The sequence below is a fragment of the Zea mays genome, chromosome 6, assembly GCF_902167145.1.
Source record: "Zea mays cultivar B73 chromosome 6, Zm-B73-REFERENCE-NAM-5.0, whole genome shotgun sequence".
Taxonomy (NCBI): domain Eukaryota; kingdom Viridiplantae; phylum Streptophyta; class Magnoliopsida; order Poales; family Poaceae; genus Zea; species Zea mays.
In genome coordinates, this window is record NC_050101.1 from 76097630 (window position 1) to 76118438 (window position 20809).

Sequence of the window (20809 nt, forward strand, 5' to 3'; positions counted from 1 at the left end):
GGCCTGCCAATGGGCACGACGACGGGGTGACAAGGACCGGCGGCGAGGGTTAGGGTTTGAGAGCAGTCCAGTGCGGAAGGACGGACGGGCGTGGGGGAGCTAGGTATGAACCGAATAGGGTGGGCCATGAGACGGCGGACGGCGGAGGATCTCCTCTGCAAAGATGCACGGTGGGATGGGCAGGACCTTACCTCACGCGGCGGACGGATGTTGCCGACGCCTGCTCCTTTCTCCCTGCAGCGGACCGACGTCGCGCGCGACAGGTGACGAGGAACGACGGTGAGGGCGTGAGGCGGGGGCACCCGAGGACTGGTGGGGGCGTATGGGTGCTGGTCAGTGCCTGATCCAGACTTCTCACTGCATCGTCACGGTCTTCCTCCCCATGCCTCGAAAGCATCGCGGCGCGCGCGCGGCGAGGGAGGAGCTCGGCGGCGCCTTGGTTCAGGCGAGACAGGGGCGGGGGCTATGTGCCTGTGGGGGAGGGGAACCCGTGGTGGGGCATCAGGAGGCGGGTGTAGTGGGCGGGGGCATGGAGGTAGGAGAGCGCGACAGGGGCACGGACGCCGAACCGGGGGATGGGGCACATATTGCGCGGGGGAGGGCGAGATTGCCGCAGGGGACGGCGGGATTGCCGCGGGGGAGGGAGATTGTCGCGGTGACGCCGAGATTGCCGCTGGGGCGAGCGCCGAGATTGCCGGGGGAGGGCGAGGCGGGTGGGATGCGGGGTGCCCCACGGCAGAACCGTGCACCACTGTCGAGCTGTGAACGTCTACAATACTTACTTATGTAGTAGTAGAGATATATATATCTCTACTACTACTTAAGACGCTACTGTAGACGTCCACAATCTTTTGGTGCACGGTTCTGCCCATCCGCCATCAACGCGGACGCGCCCGTCAAGGAAGGTTGTCGCGTCATAGATCCCCATCCTCCTTCCTCCCCATCTGCTCCCCGCCATCAACGCTCTCCATGGAAGTCGAGTCCGCGATGCTCGCGTCGTCCCTAAACCCCGCCCCGACTCTCTCCGCGTCCGCGACAACCCGATTTCCAGCGTCCTCCACCCCGAATCGCCGCCCCGGCTCTCTCCATGGAAGGCGCGTCTGCGACAGCCCGATCTCCGTGGAAGGCGTGTCTTCCTCCCCAGATCGTCGTCCCGGCTCTCTCCACGCCCGTGACAGCCTGCTCTCTATGGAAGGTGAGTCTGCGATGCTCACGTGGATTGGGTACCCCGCCCCCGCTCTCTCCATGGAAGGCGTGTCTCCGATAGCCGCATCCTCCCTTGCGAACCGCGTGCGTCATGGCAACACGGGCGAGGCGGTGGGGAGTCTGGTGGACGCGCATCACGGTGAGACGAACGGGGGCAAGGGCAAGGGATATATTTTCCATCCGGGGCGGATGTGGAGAGGTTCTTCAAACTCTGTGACCCTGGTGAGTGCGCTCGATCTCTGGTCTTCCGTGGTTTTTCTGCTTGGGTTTCGTTGCTTTGGTGGGGGATTGGATCATTGGAAGCTAAATTTGGAGAAATCTCCCTTTTCTCTGTCTCCTCTACCCTCACTCGACATGCTTCAGATTCGATTATTGGTGGCCTTACAGCTTTCGTTAATGCTCTGCTTGTGCTTGATTGTAGCTGTTCGAATTTGGTGAGAGATTGGACCCCGTGATGACAGTTTTATGTTGGTTGGAACTGTGGAACCAGTGGCTGACATATAATTTTTTTTGCTATTAGGTTGTTACTTGTTAGCGCTATGGGGTTGCTATCAATCTTGTATTGACAGCTTGCTTGCAGAAAATCACTAGATATTTTTGGCTGATCGGCGCCGTGGAATTTCGATTGTGTACTGGGTGCTTGGTTTCTATATGACTAGGCAGTTTGCTCTTCCATCTATCGCACAGCGCCACATCTTGGCTGGTCTGGCATCAGCAGTTGACGGTCTGAGTGCACCATATGAAAGAGCATCATGTATTCATGAAAGACATGTAGTGAACTGGCTGTGGGCTGCAGGCTGTCATCCGTTTGGACCATTCTCGAACTCCTCCCAGATCAGTCAAATTCTTTAGGATGTAGCACTGGTAATGTTATCAACAACATTTTTTTATTTCTATGATATGTACAATGAGTAGGCAGGGAGCGAGGGAGGTCAATGCTCCTATGTCGAAGTGCAGCTTAAAGTAGAAAATCTGTTCATGCTTCCAATGGTTTGCACAGTGCATAGGTATGCAAACCAACAAAGGAAAACGAGGCCAAACTATGCCCCAATTGTTTCTGTCTGAGTTTGCCAGTTTCAATTTTTTGGATCAACATAACTTGGGTATGTTGGAAATAATCCCGTGTCTAGGTTCATAGCATTTACTTTAGCTAAATTTCAGCATGGAATAATAGGAAGTAATATGCTGATTAGTTGAGTAATATCCTGCATTTATTAGGGGCTATCATTGCTTTATTTGTAGCTCACATTGGTTATAATAGTAGTAGTAGAAGAGAAAATAGAAAAGGCAAGCCATTCCAGCCACCAAAAACACTTGTACTATGTTCCTGTGACCTTTTGGAGGCTTTCAACCTGTCAGGAATCAGGATATTTGATGCATCCAATTATCTAAATCCAACAAATCTTGGTATTATGCTTACTGTATAATCATGGTCGTATTATTTTTTAGTCTGTTGATATTTCACTGGCATAAATTGTTTCTTCTGTGCTTTCATATCCACTATGTAACCCATGTTTTATTGTTTGTAGAGAACTACAATTTATGCTCAAGTCAATGCTGCTCTTCGCAAAATAAGAGACACATCAGAGGTCCTACATGCAATTCAGCCTACTTTTATTCACTTATTTCCTCAAATGCACAGAAAGTATAACTACTATCTCTGGTCTGGTGCAGTTTGTCCAATCTTTTGCATCAGAGCATCTTAAGACGCCATTAGAAGAACTTGTGAAAGGTAATAAAAACAAGTCCACCACTGAGTTATGGGTAGAGAAATTCTATAAGAAGGTAACCAATCTACCGGAGCCTTTTCCCCATGATCTTGTTGAGAAGTTAGAAGAATACCTGGATGTAAGTATTATATACCATACATTGCATAAGTGTACTTTCATGATGAAATAATGCATATATATGTTCTAATTTTCCTTCATCTATGGTGCCCCTTGTAGAAACTTGAAGGGCAACCCGTGGACTTGTCTTCCTTATTGTATGACCACCAGCTGATCGATGCATATCAAAACAGTACCGACATCCTGCAAAGCACTATTTTTACACAACAGTATGTTTATATAGAGATGTTATATTTGCATCTGGCTACTCTTGTGCTATCTTTTTGAAACTCATTATTTTCATTTTGTTTCATTCGAAACATTTTTACCCTTTCCCCCCTTCTCTTGACAGGTATGTGGAACGTGTTCTAGCTAACGAGAGAGACAAGATGAAATGCTGTAGCATTGAATATAGTCATCCAAAGCAGTCATCCCAGGCTTTTGTCTATGGAGGGATCCTTCTGGCTGGATTTATTGTGTATTCACTGGTTATTTTCTTCTCTTCACCTGTTCGCTAATTTTATGTCCAGATGAAGAAAGTCCTGGATGCTTTATGGTAGGCTAGGTTTGTCTAGGGTTGTCAATCTTCATGAGGGAATGACCTAGACCGTCTTGGATATAGAAGGGCTTTGGCACAGTTTTAGTGCGCTATTTCGCGATACACAAGCAATCAGACGTCTGATATATATGTAACTGATTCTTGTCTGCGATAAACTATAGTCGATTTCACAGAAGAGTAGGTGCATGCTATGAAAATATGAAATACTTTCCCCCATTTTGCAACTTGTTACTGCAGAACTGCACATAACACCACTGACAGAAACCCGTTTGTTATTAAGCCCCCCAGCTTCATGTGGACCAGCCAGCAGACCTGTGGCCGTGGAGTGGTGCAAGGGCGTAGTCGCTTTATTTCATGGCAATCATCTCCAAAAATTATTTTCCTTGGCTCGTGTGTTTTTTATCCTTTTGAAAATTGCCTGACGCCAAGGCTCCACCATACGCCTGAAGCGCTGAGGCCTCAATGTCCAGCGTGTTTCAATATAAAAGATTGCTTTTAGCTAGGGCAATGGTGGTTGTGCAAGCAGTATTTAGGTGCAAACGTGCAAGCAAGTTCTCTGGTCCGTTTTGATTTGTTCCATCCTGCTATATATTTTGCACCAGTTTATAATTATCTTTTGGCACATGATCACTACATATGTGAGTTGGCTCCAATAATTTAACTTTGATTCCATGGAACATTTTATTTTCATCCGGACACTTCTGTCTTTCTCATAAAATTTTTATTGCTTGTAAATTTACTATTGGTGCTCAAATATTCTTTGCTTCATCAAAAAAATTCCTTGATCAGTTCTGGTGATTATAACAATTTTAGTTTTTTGGTTATAACTTTTTCCTTTCTCAGAACATTTCTCTTTGCTTGGAGCATTTTCCTTAGTATTTAGAACAATTTATTTTTTGATCGATTTTTTTCTTTGCTCAGATCAATGCTTGTTGCAACATCATAGTGCACCTGATGGGGAATCCAACATGTTTCACGTGACATGTAGGGGAAGGCATCGAAAAAGGTGAAGGTTGTAGAAAAGGGCCCTAAAAAGGGCACGATGAAAGCCCAACTTGCTAAGAGAGGTAGGAAGGCTAAGAATTGATGACATGTTGATTTCCTCGTCAGAGAAAAAAATGCTATAGCAACAAAGATGAGAATTCTTCAACGCATTAGCCATCGTTGTGAGGCGCATCATCAATTCAACATCATGTAGTGCTGGTTTTAGAGAGAAAGGCAACATGTAAAGCTATAAATGTTGTGTACTCTACGAGTGTTCAGCTTTGGATCATTGAAAAGATCAAGATGTTGAACTAAAGTTGAATTGACTTCTCTAAAATTTATTTCACAAGGTCTACCTATATAATAAATGAAAACCGTAGCAACGCACGGGCACGTACCTAGTATATATATAAGGTTTAGGACTACTGAAGGTTGGTGGACTACTGATGTATACCTTGATTTCCAGCAACTGCTATATGTAATGCAGAAGCATATCGATATATTAGGAGTTTGATTGTGACGCATTGAACTGCATGACTTAACCTGGTGGATGTGCATACATGGTTGTATCTAAAGATTCTGTGATGTATTTTTTGTCTGATTTTATCAAACAATCTAAAATTCTCTGAGGCCTTGTTTGGAGCCTTAGAATTGAATTCCATTCTAATAATAGCAATTTAGGCACATATCAATTAAGCTAATAGGGTTTTATGCAAAATATATTTGTATACTATTATTTGCAAGATATTGAATATATTTATATGTTATATTTTTACTATAGAAGAGTGAGCCGAAGAGCATCATATAAGTTGCAAAGTAGAAACATATTCTACTGATATATAAAATTATTGGTCATCCTTCACCCCATTAATTTGATACGGTCTTATATATGAACTTTGAAAAGTGGTGGAATATCAAATTGCAAGCTAAATAAGTTACTTTATTAAGTAAATTCTAATTTTTATAAAATGAATGGATCCAAATTAAACGTCGTGTTATAAAAAAGAGCAGAAAAGACATACACTCTAATCACTGTCAATCCACCATATATATAGGAAGGGAATATGATGTGTTCTGGTTTGTGAGAAATGTGATGGCAATAAGAATTCTCGGGTTTGTTAATAGCAGACGATCAGGTGTGTATTGGACAGGTATGTAGTAGTACTCAACAATTCATTATTAGGTCTACTCAACAATTCAAATGGTGACCACTTAGATATGGGAGGAAACAAGAGACAAGCCAAGAGGATAGAGGAACAATTCATTATGGAAATAGGAAACATCAGCACAGCCGCCGAAAGCCGCGGACTTCGAGGTGGGTAATAGCTACCATCGTAGGCATGTATCGGTGTTGAATAGACATTGAGTTAGGCAGGGAAAAATCGTGCGTGCAACTTGTTAACATATTACAAAGTAGATGGTGCATCCGTCTGCAACACAAGCTAGCGTATCCACCTAGAAGACTTCATGTCAGCGTTACATGGAGCTTTGCTTGCTAACAAAAACGAGCCACTGTGATAGGACATAGAACTAGCATCACACCATCTTTTCAATAGAGCAAAGCAAACGACTTATGCCCTCAATTTTGCTTCACGGAGCCTGAATTTATTTTTTTACCACCAACAAGTATAAAAGGCTCTTCGGACTTTAGTACAAGTTGGTGTTACCTGATGATACTAAATGAAATTTTTAGTACTAGTTGGAGCCTTTAAGAATACTAATTTATGCTCGAGAAATTAGTACCAGTTGATAGATCCAACCGGTACTAAAAAAATATACAAGTCTTGGTTAAAGCCACAAACCGATACTAATACTTTCCCTATAGCCCCGATAATTAGAACTGATACTGATGTTTATTTCAGTACCGGTTCTTACTCAACTCATACTATATCATAGGGGTCTAAAGCCTCTCTACAATAGTGATATCTTTTTTTTATTAAATTGCCCTAATTGTAAAGTAAACTTAAATTAATCAATCATTTTATAAAGTAAACTTAAATTGCCCTAATTGATATCTATACAAATATTGTGTTAGAATATAAACAAATGAGAGAGAGAATTTCAACTAAACACAAATCCAACAAAAATAAGGAAAAAATCTGTGTTGGGATGGAAAATTGTAATAAAGTATTTTGTAACTACTATCACAATCCGATAAATAGGAGAGAGTAAGAATGATCCATATTTATTAGTTTTGGCCTAAAATTTAACTATAAGTATCTCGCACATAGGTCATTCCATGATTCCTACGACATATATTAGCATTTGCGGTGACGTCAAAAAAAATAATGAAGAACAAAGGTGATGCCATTTATCTAGATGGATTTAAAAATGGACCTTTGGATTTTACCTTTAGTCTGAGTTGTATTGAGGCCCAGAACTAATGTCACTATTAGTCCTAAGTCCAACAACTACTGCAAACTATCGTAGAGAAGATCTTTAGTCCTAGTGGGTAGCTCCAACTGAAACTAAAAGTTGATGTTTATTATTGGCTGGATCTACCAACTAGGATTAGAGATCTCACACACTTTTAATCCTGGTTGGTGGCTCAATTCGAGACTCGATCTGAGTTACCAGTGAAGATTAAATATCCATGCTATAGATCCAACTTTATCCTCTCATAGCCCAAGCCATTAGCCTCTGTTCTTGCTACTATTTGAATTAAAAATCTCTATTGTTGCTCATTGAAGAGTTCATGCCCAATTTTGCTCTTTCATTCCTTCATCCATCCTAGGGTTATACTAGTTAGCATTTTTTCCTCACATCTTTTATTTCTATTATAGCTTATTTCATGGTTTATTCATAGCAAAATTTATGGTATTTTAGCTTAAGAATGATGGTGGTGTTTTTTATTTATACGTAATTAACCTTAAATTTACTTGATAGTTTACATGTATAGATGTGATTTACTTATAATAGTTTATCAATATGAGTAGAGTAGAAGGTTTTTATTATTAGAATGAGTGTTTTGCATGCTAATGAGTCTATTTTCTAAATTTTATTTATAATATAGATATTCATTCATAATAAGCTTTTTACATATATCAGAGACAATATTTCTTGCCAGATGTCTATAATCAGCATTAGGGATGCTCGAGGTGTGGGACATCAGTGTTATCACAAGTGAGGTAGTGGCTGCTGATGGGCATCACTTATGGTGGTGTTACATTGACTTCTAAATCCTTGTTAGAGATAGTACCACAAGGGAGAACACACAAATCTTGTATTTGGGATGACAACTGTCGAGCGAGATAGGTTTTCGAATTTAATAGTTGGTTGCACTATTTACAAATACTTGAGGGCATCGGATATTGTGTGTCTGAAAACTCATTCTGCGAGATTTAAGCTTTAAATCTGCATAATCTGGACGTTATTGTAGTAAGCGAAAGGATTTCTAGATACAACCAAAAGGTGTGATAAAGTCATGTTTCATATTAGAGTCATTTTTATTATAATTATTATATGAGTGCTCATAGTTTTTTATTTTTTTTCTTGTAGACTATGCTCTATGATTTTACCTATGCCGCATGTCGCTTTCATGTTATTCTAGATCAACTAGGACTGCGATGTGTCCAATCACATCTTTCTTTGAGCCTTGTTGAACATAACTTCTTATGAGGTGCGATTTGGACGACCACCCATGGTTTACCATTTTAGGGTGTTTGGCTGTAGATGCTTTGTATAAACAAATTTGAGCCACGGTCTTCTGACGAGATTTTTCTTGGTTATGTTGTACACACTCATGCTTATCATGTTCTTAACCTTGAGACTAACTGTATCATGGAGACCTGTGAAGTGACTTTTGATGAGACTTTGCCTAGTCCATCCCCTGTCTTTGAGCATGCAGGTCTAGATCAGGTGGGTGAGACCATCTTTGTGGAAGAGAAGCACGATGACTCTGACTGCGGTGATTCTGAGCTAAATCCATTAGCTGCCCTAGTTGAGCCTACATCCACGACTTCGGATGACGGACCCAACATGACTTCTTCCACAACTTGGGGACTGCTCGAGCCAAAGAGTGTTGAGCCTAGAGCAGCTGAGGCTACTATTGATGGAGAGGCTAACTCTGCGAGAGATGCTCCACACCACGTCCAGCGTGATCACCCTCCTCAACAGATGATTGGTGACCTTCATGAGCGAGTCACTCGCTCTTGGTATCAACAGATGTCCCACTTTGCTTAATCTGCTTTTGTTGCCTATTATGAGCCCCATGATGTTGGACACGCTTTATCTGATCCTAACTGGGTCAATACTATGCATGAGGAGCATGAAAATTTTGAGAGGAACTAGGTTTGAGTTTTGGTGCCACCTCCTTCAAACTATCATCCCATTGGTACAAAATGGGATTTCAAAAACAAACAAAGCGAGGATGGGTTGATAGTTCGAAACAAGACAAGGTTGGTAGCACAAGGGTTTTGCTAGAAAGAGGGTATAGACTATGAGGAAACATTTGCCCCTGTTGCCCGTTTAGAAGCCATTAGAATCCTTATGGCTTTGCTGCTTCAAAGGGTTTTAAACTTTTTTAAATGGATGTCAAAAGTGCTTTCTTGAATGGGTATATAGAGAAATAGGTTTATGTTAGGCAACCTCATGGTTTTGGGAATCCCAAGTTTCCAAACCATGTAAGCTTTGTATCGTTGGAAACAAGCCCCTAGAGCCTGGTATGACCGTTTGAAAACTTTCTTGCTTGCAAAGGGTTTTTAAATGGGCTCTGTTGATAAAACTCTTTGTTGGTTCAGATTTACATGGATGATATCATCTTTGGTGGTTCTTCTCGTGCTCTTGTTTCCATGTTTTTAGATACTATGAACATGGAGTTTGAGATGAGCATGATGGGAGAGCTCAACTTCTTCCTTGGGCTACAAATCAAGCAGACCCAAGATAGGACTTTTTGTGGACCATGGTAAATACACCAAGGATGTCATGAAGAAGTTTGACATGGGCGAGGCCAAGCCTTTCTCAATGCCCATGTCCACCATGATGGCTTTAGATGCCGATGAGGACGATGAGCCCGTGGACCAGAAGGAGTACATGAGCATGATTGGGTCACTACTGTACTTGATGGCGATAAGGCCAGACATACATTTCGATGTGTGTCTGTATGCTCGGTTCCAGGCATCCCCACATACTCCCCACAAGCAGGTGGTCAAAAGGATCATCTGATACCTTCGTTTTACTCCTGAATTTGGCTTATGGTATTCCTCATCATGTGTCCTGTCTTTGTGTGGTTATTTGGATGGTGATTTTATGGGATGTCGCTTGGATCGCATGTCCATGACTAGGACTTATCAGTTTTTGGGTTCCTCCCTGATTTTTTGGTCTTCTCACAAACAGTCTAGCATGGCCCAGTCTACCATAGAGGCTAAGTATGTTGCTGCCGCTAGCTGTTGCTCACAGTTACTTTTTATGATGGCTACTTTGCAAAATTTTGGCTTAGAGTTTTCGCACGTGCCTCTACTTTGTGGTAGCATTAGTGCCATCAGTGTTTCCAAAAATCATGTGTTGCATTCTAAGACCAAGCACATCAACGTCCACTTTCATTTTCTTAGAGATCATTCTAAGAACTTTAGCTTTTGACAATGCTTACAACCTCTCGCAGTCACATGCTTTTTAGTGAAATTTGTGATCCACTGCAAATTCCAATAATCTTGAAAATTTTCAATTGGTATAACTTTCACATCTATTTCTGGCATGATGAGTGATCGTTGTTTGGGGTAGTTCACCTTGTATACCTTTGACTAGCACTTGGTTAATTTCCTTCTTACATATGTCCAATGTTGTTTTAGTGGTGAACTTCTCTTTTGTCATGCTTAAAATTGAATCAAATGCTTATTCTTTACATATCTAGTGCATATGATCAGTTTGAGCATCTATTAGCACGTGGATTTATTACTGCACACATTGCACAACACCACTTAGAGCATCTTCACACTACCTGCTATATTCCTGAAGCTCATGTATTTTCTGCATTCTCCTTTTGATACTTGCATTCCCTTAGGGGTTGCTTTTTGTTTCTTTTTACCTTGTTTGTGCTTGATGAGTGCACTTGTCAACAAGGGGGAGAGATTTTGGAGAGTTTTGCTTTTGGATCTTTTGGGGGGAGAGTTCTTCAAGGGGGAGATATTTCAAGAGTTTGGGAGAATTTTGGAGATGTGTAAAGGTGGAGAGATTTTGGGGAGTTCTTCTCTTATACATATTTTTGTTGAGGGTGTCTAGCTTTCTATGAGGTTTTGAGTTGTGTTTCAGGGGGAGATGTTTTTATCAAGGGAAGATTTTGAGGTTTTGGGTGCTTTTGCTAGTTGCGTTGAGCCTTTGCCTCTTTCTGGAGGAACTAACTTTGATTCATCATTTCTGCTGCTCTTATGCTCTAATTTGGCTTTGATTGCTGGCTAGTGGTGTTGAGCCCCTTTTTGCCTCTTCTTGAGGACTAGCCATTTTTTGCTTGGTCATGTTGAGTCATTGCCTATTTCTTTGGGGGCCAAGCTTTGCACACTTTGGATGGTCTGTTCTTGGCTTTTGTCTGGCTTTTGGTCATTTAATTGAGTTTTCCTTTTTCTTCCTTCTTCTGCTGATTTGAGTGTTCACATGGTGGTGTTGACAATGCACTCATCAAGGGGAAGAATGTGAACAAAGGGTCGATGTATCCCTTGTAGTTCGGGTTGATGATGAGTGATTGTCAACATGGGTAGTGCATTGATGTGATTCTTAGACTAACTAGTGTACGAGAGCTTTTGTTGTGCAACCATGTCTATCGGCTTGTAGTTTGTAGGTGTGCAATACAATGACGGTGGTCGACGGTGAAGGTGAAGATCATGCGAGCTTGTGCAGATGGGATAGGAGCAACGAAGGACAAGCGCTGGGCCTTAATCGAGGGACTGGAGAAGACGAGTGACCAGCCGTAGTGGCTGGCACTTGGGACATGCACTAGCGCGAGGATGTGGCAGATCGGATCGTGTCGCTACCACGGTCAAGGGATGGTGGGACACATGTCCTAGATGTGGGGATGGAGGTTTTTGTGGATGAGCCTAAAATCCACCCCGCGCCCCAGAGGGCTCGTTTCGCCAAGTTTGGGCCTCAAAACTTGGCGGTGTGATTTTGGTGGGAATAGGAGGCGACACATGGCGTCATCACGAAGGGTGCGTCGAGGTGAAGTAACTACATGTGGAGCATGTGGGCGTCAGATGCATATCCTAGGAGTTGGTCCATTTTTCCCCCGGTTAAGTGGACATGCTCTTTGTATCTAGGGGTAGTTTAGACTAGTGAAATAAACTCTTATAAATAGGTGAGAGTTTTGTTGTGTGTAGCCATCTCTTTTGGCTCTCTCATTAGGCACTTGTTTAGAAAACCCTAGTTTTCTACTATCTAGGTTGCAGTAGTTTTAGCCCTGAGATCTGCGAGTGTTTTTGTTCTTCGCATCTATGTACTCCAGATATTGTGAGAAAGTGTGGTCGTAACCACATGCGGTCCATCGTTTGTTAAATCAAGTACTCAGTTTGTTCTTGCTGCAGTTTTGATTTGTTTTCGTCTCCGCATTCGATCCCATATCCTTTGATTCTAGTGAGAACATTTGATTTCTTGAGTTGTGGTTTGTGTTGGGGATTGCCTTAGGGTGGAAGTCAATTTTTGGCCACTGCAAACACCAAGTTTGAGCAGTTTGTGGTCATTATCTGAGTTCACTTTGTTTTGAGTTTGTTTGAGAAACCCCAACAAAACCCCAATCAATGGGGATTTTGAATTAGTTCGCGTAGTTTTGATTTGTCTCGATTAAACTTCACGAAACATCTTCTTTCCCTCTTGTCACAACCGGATTTAAGGGCAAACCCGGGTGCATCTCATATTTGCGCCAAATAAACATCCACACATACAATGACTTAGTATATAGAGACGAATGCCATAATATTTATTGCAAAGGGGAATGTCTTTACAAAATAACTGATATTAAAATAACTCGAACTAAGATACTATCTCCATGGCACCAATAATTGGCTAGGAAACGATGCCTAGATCTCATCGAACTCGTCGTAATAATCCTTCTCTAGTGGTACTTGCTCTTCTCCTGGTGCGATTATAGAAAGTGTGGGGAATATTGTGTATGAGCTCACTTAAGGTGGGGGCTCATGTGTAGTATAAGGCTTATCAACAAAATAATGGTCAAGGTTGAGCATTGCTTTTAATAAGTTGGTCAAAAATTTATTAGCAAATACTAAGTATAAGTGTACACCAACCCAATTAAATAAGAGATCACAATTATAATAAATCACACAATGTAATGCAAATGACAGATTAAGTTTAATTCCATAAGTTACTCAAGTGGGGGTCTAAGCCACTCTTGACTGTGAGCACGGCTGATATACCAGTTTTACACTCTGCAGAGGTTGCACATCTTTACCCACAAGTCGTGTTACCCATTTACCAAGGGGTCTAGAAATCCCATTCATCTCTACCTAGGAGATGAGACAGGGTCCCATTATAAGGCCTTTACAAAGTTCCATTAGCTTTAAAAAACCCACTACAGTTTCTGTGAGAAGGGGGTGATATAGGAATCCCTCATTCGAAAGCCATCGCAGCATGATCGACCCTAAACCTCCCTATAATGGTGCTCCTCACACCGTGGTTGCCCCTTTCAGGTAAGGTAGTCCTCCACTAGCTTTCCTAATTAGTTAGTGAAGGGCGTCACATACCACCCTTGTGGTAGCACTATTTTCTCGGGTGGTTCTCCATGTTCCAATTAACACAATGATCTTATCATGAACAATAATAGATAACCAACAACAATAAATCATAATGGAACATGGTCATGAATTATAAGTATCATTAATCCATCTATTTGTAAGGTGTAGGGTATACAAAACTAGGGTAACCTATTAGGTCCCATGAGCTTAACCTAACTATGAAAAGGTGATTAATTGAATCATTATTAGGTTAAAGAATTTAATCAAGGACACAGCTTGCCTTCTGCGAGCTCCAGCTCAGAATCTTTAATCTGCGATGCTTCGAGTTCCTCGGTCACTTGCTCATCTACTCGCAACAATACAAATAAATAGTGTAGGGACAAAATTAACATCATACCAAACATAAAACCAACTGCATCATATTATTCTACGCGTCGAGGTGAAATTGTAGTTCGAGAATCACTAGAATTGGAGTTAAAACACAATAGTTATGATTTATCTATGTTTTCTGATTAATTTTATATCAAAAATCATTTTTCCAGATTAGATTTTCAATTATCCAATGATTCTGGGTCGCTGATATGATTTCTAGAAAGCATAGGGTGTATTCCCTGAATTCTAGGACCTGATTGCGATGATCTTTAAATACTGGTGTAATGCAGGTTGATTCCCCATAAGCACACGAGGTCTCTTTAACAAATTTGCCACGGCCAGCGACACGCGCACGACCTAGGCCATCTGATCTCGGATCTAAGGTCCAGATTAGATTAGCGCTGTAGACAAGGAATTACGGTGGCGGGTCTACCTCTCCCTCTCTTCTCTATGTCTTGGTTGGAGCCCGGCGGGTGTGCCCTTGGACGGTAGGGAATGTGGCTTATATAGCCTTGGAGGCCGCATAGATCAGCCAGCTGGCGGATTGGGTGGTTGTGACGAAATCGTGTGATTCGTGGTTTCAGTTTAGGCGATCGATGCGCGAGCGAGTTTGTCATTGAGGCACGCGGCAAAGGGGATTACTACGGGGTCCCACGCTTTAGGATGTGTTTGGTTGCCTGGTCCAGCCTGAGCCTGGCTCAGTGAGAGGACTAGGCTCAAGAGAGCCCGTATGTAATGAGCTAAACTAAGATGTTTGGTTGGCTGGTCAAAATAAGCCTGGCCCATATGATATATTGTTTGGTTCTCATTTCTTTTAGCTTGGCCCAATTGGGTTACCACCAATTTTGATGTGTTAGATGTCGTTCCCGCCAAATTTCAAAATGTTAAGCGTTATTAAACAAATTACAACAGATTTAACTAAAAATATGATTTTTACCCATAAATTGAACTAATTACAATAATCTAAATATGATTTACACCCATAGATTACAACAGATTCTGAATAATGCCCTTTGTACAGTAGGAGCAACTTACATAAACATAAATTGAAATAAATTACAACAGATCCTTTGTAATACAATCATTTGAATATGATTTTCAAATAATAAATTGAACAGAAGAATAGAAGATCTATGCGGCGCCGTCCTCCAACTTGAATAATATGATTTTTCTCAAATAATAAATTGAACAGAATAAGAAATGGGTGTTAAACAGAAACAGAAACATATATGACAGTTTTCTCATACCCATCTATTTAGGCCTAAACTGTCATAAACACTGTCATAAACACTGTTTAGGTCTGACGGTGGAAGAAGATCAACAGGGATTGGTTGTTAAACAGAAACAGATGGGTGTTAAATAGAAATAGATGGGTGTTTATGATTGTATGAGAAAAATCAAATATATAAACTATCATAAACACTGTTTTCTCAATTGATAAACATATGGGTGTTAAACAGAAACAGATGAGAGTTGTTAAACAGAAACAGAAACAGAAACAACCAAATATGACAGTTTATAAACACTGTTTACAAACAGAAACAGAAACAATTTATAAACACTGTTTATAAACAGAAACAGAAACAGTTTATAAACACTGTTTATAAACAGAAATAGAAACAGAAACAGCCAAATATGGGTGTTTCTGTTTATGACAGTTTAACCTAATATGCTTGCAGTGACCCAGTGTAAACAGAAACAGAAACAGATGAGAGTACTAATAAATTTGCCTCAGAAATTATTATCAATTAAAATCATTTGATCAACTCATGAGAGTAATACAATAAATTGCCTCAGTTTTGTATGAATAAACACCTCATTTGACCATACATGGGAGAACATAGGGCAGGTGGAGAAATCTGATTAAAGGATAGAGTATGTTTGGTTGCCTGACCCAAGAAGAAAACCAAGAGCAAGGAAAACAAAGCAGTAAGTCAACCTCCCATGAATGGTCATCAGTCAAACATATTTCATCATAGGCAAAATTCACAAAATGAGCAAGGAAAACAAAACAACAAGTCATACTCCCTTGATTGATCATCATTATAAAACATATCATCATAGGCAAGTAAAGGCAACAGTTCAATATAAAATCATCACAGACCGGTAGAAAAGTCTCAGAATTATTAATTATCATCCATAGTTCCAGATTCAGTGCCATAGGCATAGAGCAAAGTATTAGGCATAGATCAAAGTACTACGCAAAGTATTGGTGTTCTCAAATCTTTGCAAGGTGCTGCCTTAGCCAAAGCACACGGTGTTTAGGCTCCATCTTCACAAAGCCATCACCTTGCCTTTTGTTGTCCAATAGGTAGGTAAGGCAAGTCATCAACTCCTCATCAGTGAAACCTGGAATACTCATGCAAATTTGATACAGATCAGGGTGGACATCTGTGGTCTGGACTACAACAGGTGCTTGGACAGCTTCAGCCAATTTGTTCACAGCTCCAGTAAGCCCTGTCATAATCCCCAACTCTTCATCACTGAGTCTCCTTTTCTTTCCATATGATCCATAGGAACTACCAGCACCAGCACCACTATGAGAAGGGCTAGCACCAGCAGAACCAGAGGCAGTAGCACCAGTACCAACAAGACATGGTTCTTCAAATGCACTAGCACCTTCAGTGATATCCGAGATGGTGCCAAGGGGCTCATTTGAGGCCATGGCATACTTGCCAGTAGCCTGCCCAGCTCCAAATATAATTTGCATCTGCACATAGTTTTCAATTGGCACATTGAGGAATTCAGCATCCTTTGGGTTGTCTTTTGTATGGCCGAGGAGGTGTTCATCATCAAGGATGATTGTGAATGTATTCTCATCCCAATGAGCACCGCTTAGGTCCTTGAGCCTACAAACCCTGATCCATTTTTGACGCCACTTCCTCAAATGATTGTAGACTTGGGTGCCTGTGACTTCTTGGCCACTGAATTCAGTCAGTGCCTTGGCAACAGAGTTGACATGGACCTCCTTGAACCCTTTATCCGTTTTTACTCCTTGCCCAACCAAGTCTGCAAACTTCCTCAGGATATAGGCTGACATCACAGGGGTCCAGCGCATGGCAGTCCTTGAGGTACTACCAGCAGCAACTTGCTCAACTTCCATAGTCTATATACAATTGATAAGACATTTATAAAATTGAAGTCATAAGAAGAGGTAATGAAATGGCATCATAGCATAGGACCAGTTTTCTCAGCATATAAAAAATAATTAAGCTTCAAAGCAGAAAGTACAAAAAACATCACTACAGATCACAATTTCTCTCAGCATATAAAAAATGATACAGTTTCAAGACAACAAACATAAAACATCACTGCAGATCACAATTTCTCTCAGATTATAAAAATAATTAAGTTCCACAAAAAACATCACTGCAGAGTACAATGTTTCTCAGATTGTAAGGCTGATAACAAAAAACATCACTGCAGAGTACAATGTTTCTTAGAAGAAAACTACAAAGAAATTACACACGGCTAGACCCCCTATGCTGCCACATTTGAGTTGATATAGCATCTCTTTGTTGGGTCCAAGTTTGGTTATCATGAACTGCATCAATGGCACCTTCCACATTGGCAATGTTTGGAGCCCAAGTGTTTTCCGAAGGAAAATGTGAATCCAGCCCATATCTAAGAATCCAGTTGTGAAGGATGGTGCATGCTTACACAAGCTTAACTTGTGTCGGATATGGATGAAAAGGCTTATTGTATAGAATCTTGAATCTATTCTTCAAGGCACCGAAAGCTCTCTCAATTGTTACTCGGAGGGAAGAATGCCTTAGATTGAAGAGTTCTCTTGGATTGAGTGGATGATTTCCTCCACCAAATTCTCTTAGATGATATCTTGTGCTACGGTATGGAGGTAGAAATCTAGGTCTAACAGCATAACCAGCGTCAACTAAATAGAATTTTCCTAGTTCAAAGAATTCTAGTTAGTTTGATTGTGAAGTAATTTAAAAGCATATTCAAACATGTTATGGAATTCTAGTTAGTTTGATTGTGAAGTAATTTAAAAGCATATTCAAACATGTTATGAAAAGAGGAACAACTAGCTACTTAATATAATAGACAGATTATGCTAGTTGCATAATCCATTAAATTAAACAAGACAAGCATGACAAACATGTTAAATTTAGTTAAGTCAATAAATAAACATGGAAAAACATGGACCAAACAGATAGTAATATTGAAAGATGGCTTAACTAATATGAAAGTAATGAAAAGATGCAAGTAATATTCAGTTAAGTTCAGGTCAGTTAAGTTAAGTTAAGCAGATCAGTAATGAAAAGATGCAAGTTTTTCATCCAAAACATGGACCAATCAGATATCCACCAACAATCAGTTATATACTAATATGAAAGTACATCACTGAAAAACTATGCAGGTTTTTCAGTTAAGTTTAGTTAAGTTCAGGTCAGTTAAGTTCAGTTAAGCAGATCAGTAATGAAAAGATGCAAGTTTTTCATCAAAAACATGGACCAATCAGATATCCACCAACAATCAGTTATATTAATCAGATCTAGAATGAGAACATTTTGCCTAGATCAGCTAATATGAAACTAATCAGCTGCTTTGCTAGAATCAGTTGCTTTGTTTTCAGTTATATTAATGAAAGCAAAGCAGATCGAGAATAGAACTAATTAATACAACAATGAAGCAAAGCAAACTGATTAATAAAACTAATCAGTTATATTAACCAAACCCTAATTAGATTAATACAACAATCAGTTTGCTAGAAACAGATGCTTTCTAGACAAGATCTGATTAACATAAACAAAGCAAAGCAGCTGAAAACAGATCATTGCTAATATGAAACTAATCAGATCTAGAATGAGAAGACAAAGCAGATGAAAAACTAATCAGATCAGTAATGAAAAGCAGATCTAGAATCAGCTAACAATCAGACCTAAACCCTAAACCTGAGAACAGATCGAGAATAGATAAGCTAGGGAGACCACACAGCTAGGGTCAAACTTGAGAACAGATCGAGGTCGAGGTCGTAGGAGAGCGATCAAACCTGAGAAGAGGGAGACCACACAGCTAGGGTTCACTCGCAGCTGAGAACCGATCAAGGTCGTAGGAGAGCGATCCTTGCGAAGCAAATGAAAGTAGATGAGCAGCAAGAAAGTAGATGAGCAGCCAAGAAAGGGGCTAACCTCTCGTCGCTGACAGCGAAGCAGATGAACCCGAGAGGCGAGAGCGAAGCAGATCGACGGAGAAGCAGATCGAGCTCGTCCGTAGGCGCGGTGTCGTCACCACGGGTCGAGAGAGATGACGGCGGCGAGGGAGCACGGCAGCTGCGAGTGAACCCGAGAGGCGAGAGCGAAGCAGATCGACATAGAAGCAGATCGAGCTCGTCCGCGGGCGCGGTGTCGTCACCACGGGTCGAGAGAGATGACGGCGGCGAGGGAGCACGGCGGCTGCGAGTGAACCCGAGAGGCGAGAGCCAGTGAACCCGAGAGGAGAGAGCGAGAGTCGCGGCGGCGGCGAGTCGCGAGAGGAGAGACTGCGAACCCTAGACCACGGCGGCCAGGCTCAATCGCGAAGTGCCTTATCTGCGTTCCAATCGGGCCTGGCCACGATATTGCGTTGGGCTCATCTCAGCCAGGCCCTCAAGCTGGGCCAGGCAACCAAACATGGCGCTGTTGATTCAAATGGGCCTGGCCGTGCACTGGGCCAGGGAACCAAACATTAGTGGTTATTGCCAGGCGAACAGGAGTGAACGCAGGCGTCGAGGTCCACATGCCTGATGCTTACCGGTGGGAGAGGGGTGAGCGGCTGACATGGGGGACCCTATTATCGGCGTCGAGCGCTGCTGTAAGGAGGTGGGCTGGCGCGGGTTGCATAGGGGATGAGTTGGGCCAGTTTGGGTGGCTTCTGGCCCGGCTTTGTATTTTTTTTTTATTTTTTGTATTGTTCATCTCTTTTCTTTTTTGTGTTTCATTTCAATTTCAAATTTTCAAATTCAACAAACTTAAATGCAGGTGCAAATGAAGTAGTACAAAAACATCGGCATGGCATATATTTATTATTATTATTTATCTATTTAGTCATTAGTTGTTTTAATCAAGTCTATTATTATTGATATTCAATAATAAGAAAAGTAGTAATCACTTAGACTTCATAAATTCCAAGATCATCATTTTTTCCTAAATTTTGGGTATTATACCTCTGCACTTACTGCCTATGAAATTTAAGAGGATTATGTGCAGGTTTTGAGGTGTGGCACTGTCGCTCACCTGCGCAGCACTGCCACTGTCACGCATTACCGGCAGTCAGAGTGGCACTACCGCTTGTCCTCCTCTGCAGTTCTGCTTCTAGATTTCCATAGACATTTGAGTTGGTTCACTTCTAGCATTTTGGTGCAGTCAATCGATAATTTGTTGATTTGCACAGTGCTACACTACTTTTGGAGTCCCGTGGGGTTTAATTTGAATCTAGGATAAAGTCACGGTGCTCTCTCAAGTGGAGAATTTTTTGTGGCTCCCATTCACTCCCCTCTGGTCACCTCACCGGTTCACTAGAAGATGTCATGGAGCCTCTCTAGGACTTTGATGGTGTCAAAGTGGTCATCTAGGACAGAGATAATACTGGCCAACCTGGACATCTTAAGGACCAAATACCCATAATGGGCGGCATCCATAAAATTGTATAGAATGGGGCACCTAAGACCTTGTTCTCTTGGCCCACATAAAAGGCTTGTCAATGACATTATGTTTTCTCTTCTACTAGGCTATCCTAGTAAAGAACTTTGTTAGACTTTAATTAGGTTGAAAACATAAGCCCGGGCTACAAGTTTTTCCATGACGACCGGTCTATGATATTTGACATCAAAGCTGAGGAAAGGTATCTATGTACGTCATGACATCTTGGACCGTAACTTTGGCTCATTGACTCCCGAAGAACCATACATGCATGTGGTTTTTAAACCACCCACCATTTTGCATAGAGACCCTAATGCAGCTATGTCTTTAATCCTCTAATGTCATATAATAATGATATGATTGGTGACAGCGTTCAATCGAAAATAAAATGCATTAACTACATGCATGTATAGGTAAATATGAAATTCCAAAGACATCTCTCTCTCTCTCTCTCTCTCTCTATATATATATATATATATATATATATATATATATATATATATATATATATATATATATATATGTACTGCACCAACTTCACTTAAATATATA

The 20809-nt window shown here is 41.3% G+C and overlaps 1 protein-coding gene across 12 annotated transcripts; it reads left to right on the forward strand.

Annotated features, from left to right (window-relative positions):
* The first annotated feature begins 834 nt into the window (after nucleotides 1-834).
* On the forward strand, nucleotides 835-4912 carry LOC103629438 (uncharacterized). 12 transcript variants are annotated; one of them, XR_554388.3, is made up of 8 exons: nucleotides 836-1428; nucleotides 1570-1640; nucleotides 1727-2070; nucleotides 2736-2795; nucleotides 2881-3054; nucleotides 3153-3262; nucleotides 3385-3520; nucleotides 4513-4912. XR_554388.3 is itself a non-coding variant. In XM_008650559.4 (6 exons), the coding sequence occupies exons 1-6, from the start codon at nucleotides 970-972 to the stop codon at nucleotides 4570-4572; spliced, it is 999 nt and encodes a 332-aa protein (XP_008648781.1). In that variant the 5' UTR covers nucleotides 835-969; the 3' UTR covers nucleotides 4573-4912. The 12 variants fall into 12 exon arrangements, 1 of the variants encoding a protein (XP_008648781.1); XR_002262684.2 differs by having other exon boundaries at nucleotides 835-1428; nucleotides 3385-4897; XR_004850188.1 differs by having other exon boundaries at nucleotides 837-1640.
* Nucleotides 4913-20809: the final 15897 nt, after the last annotated feature.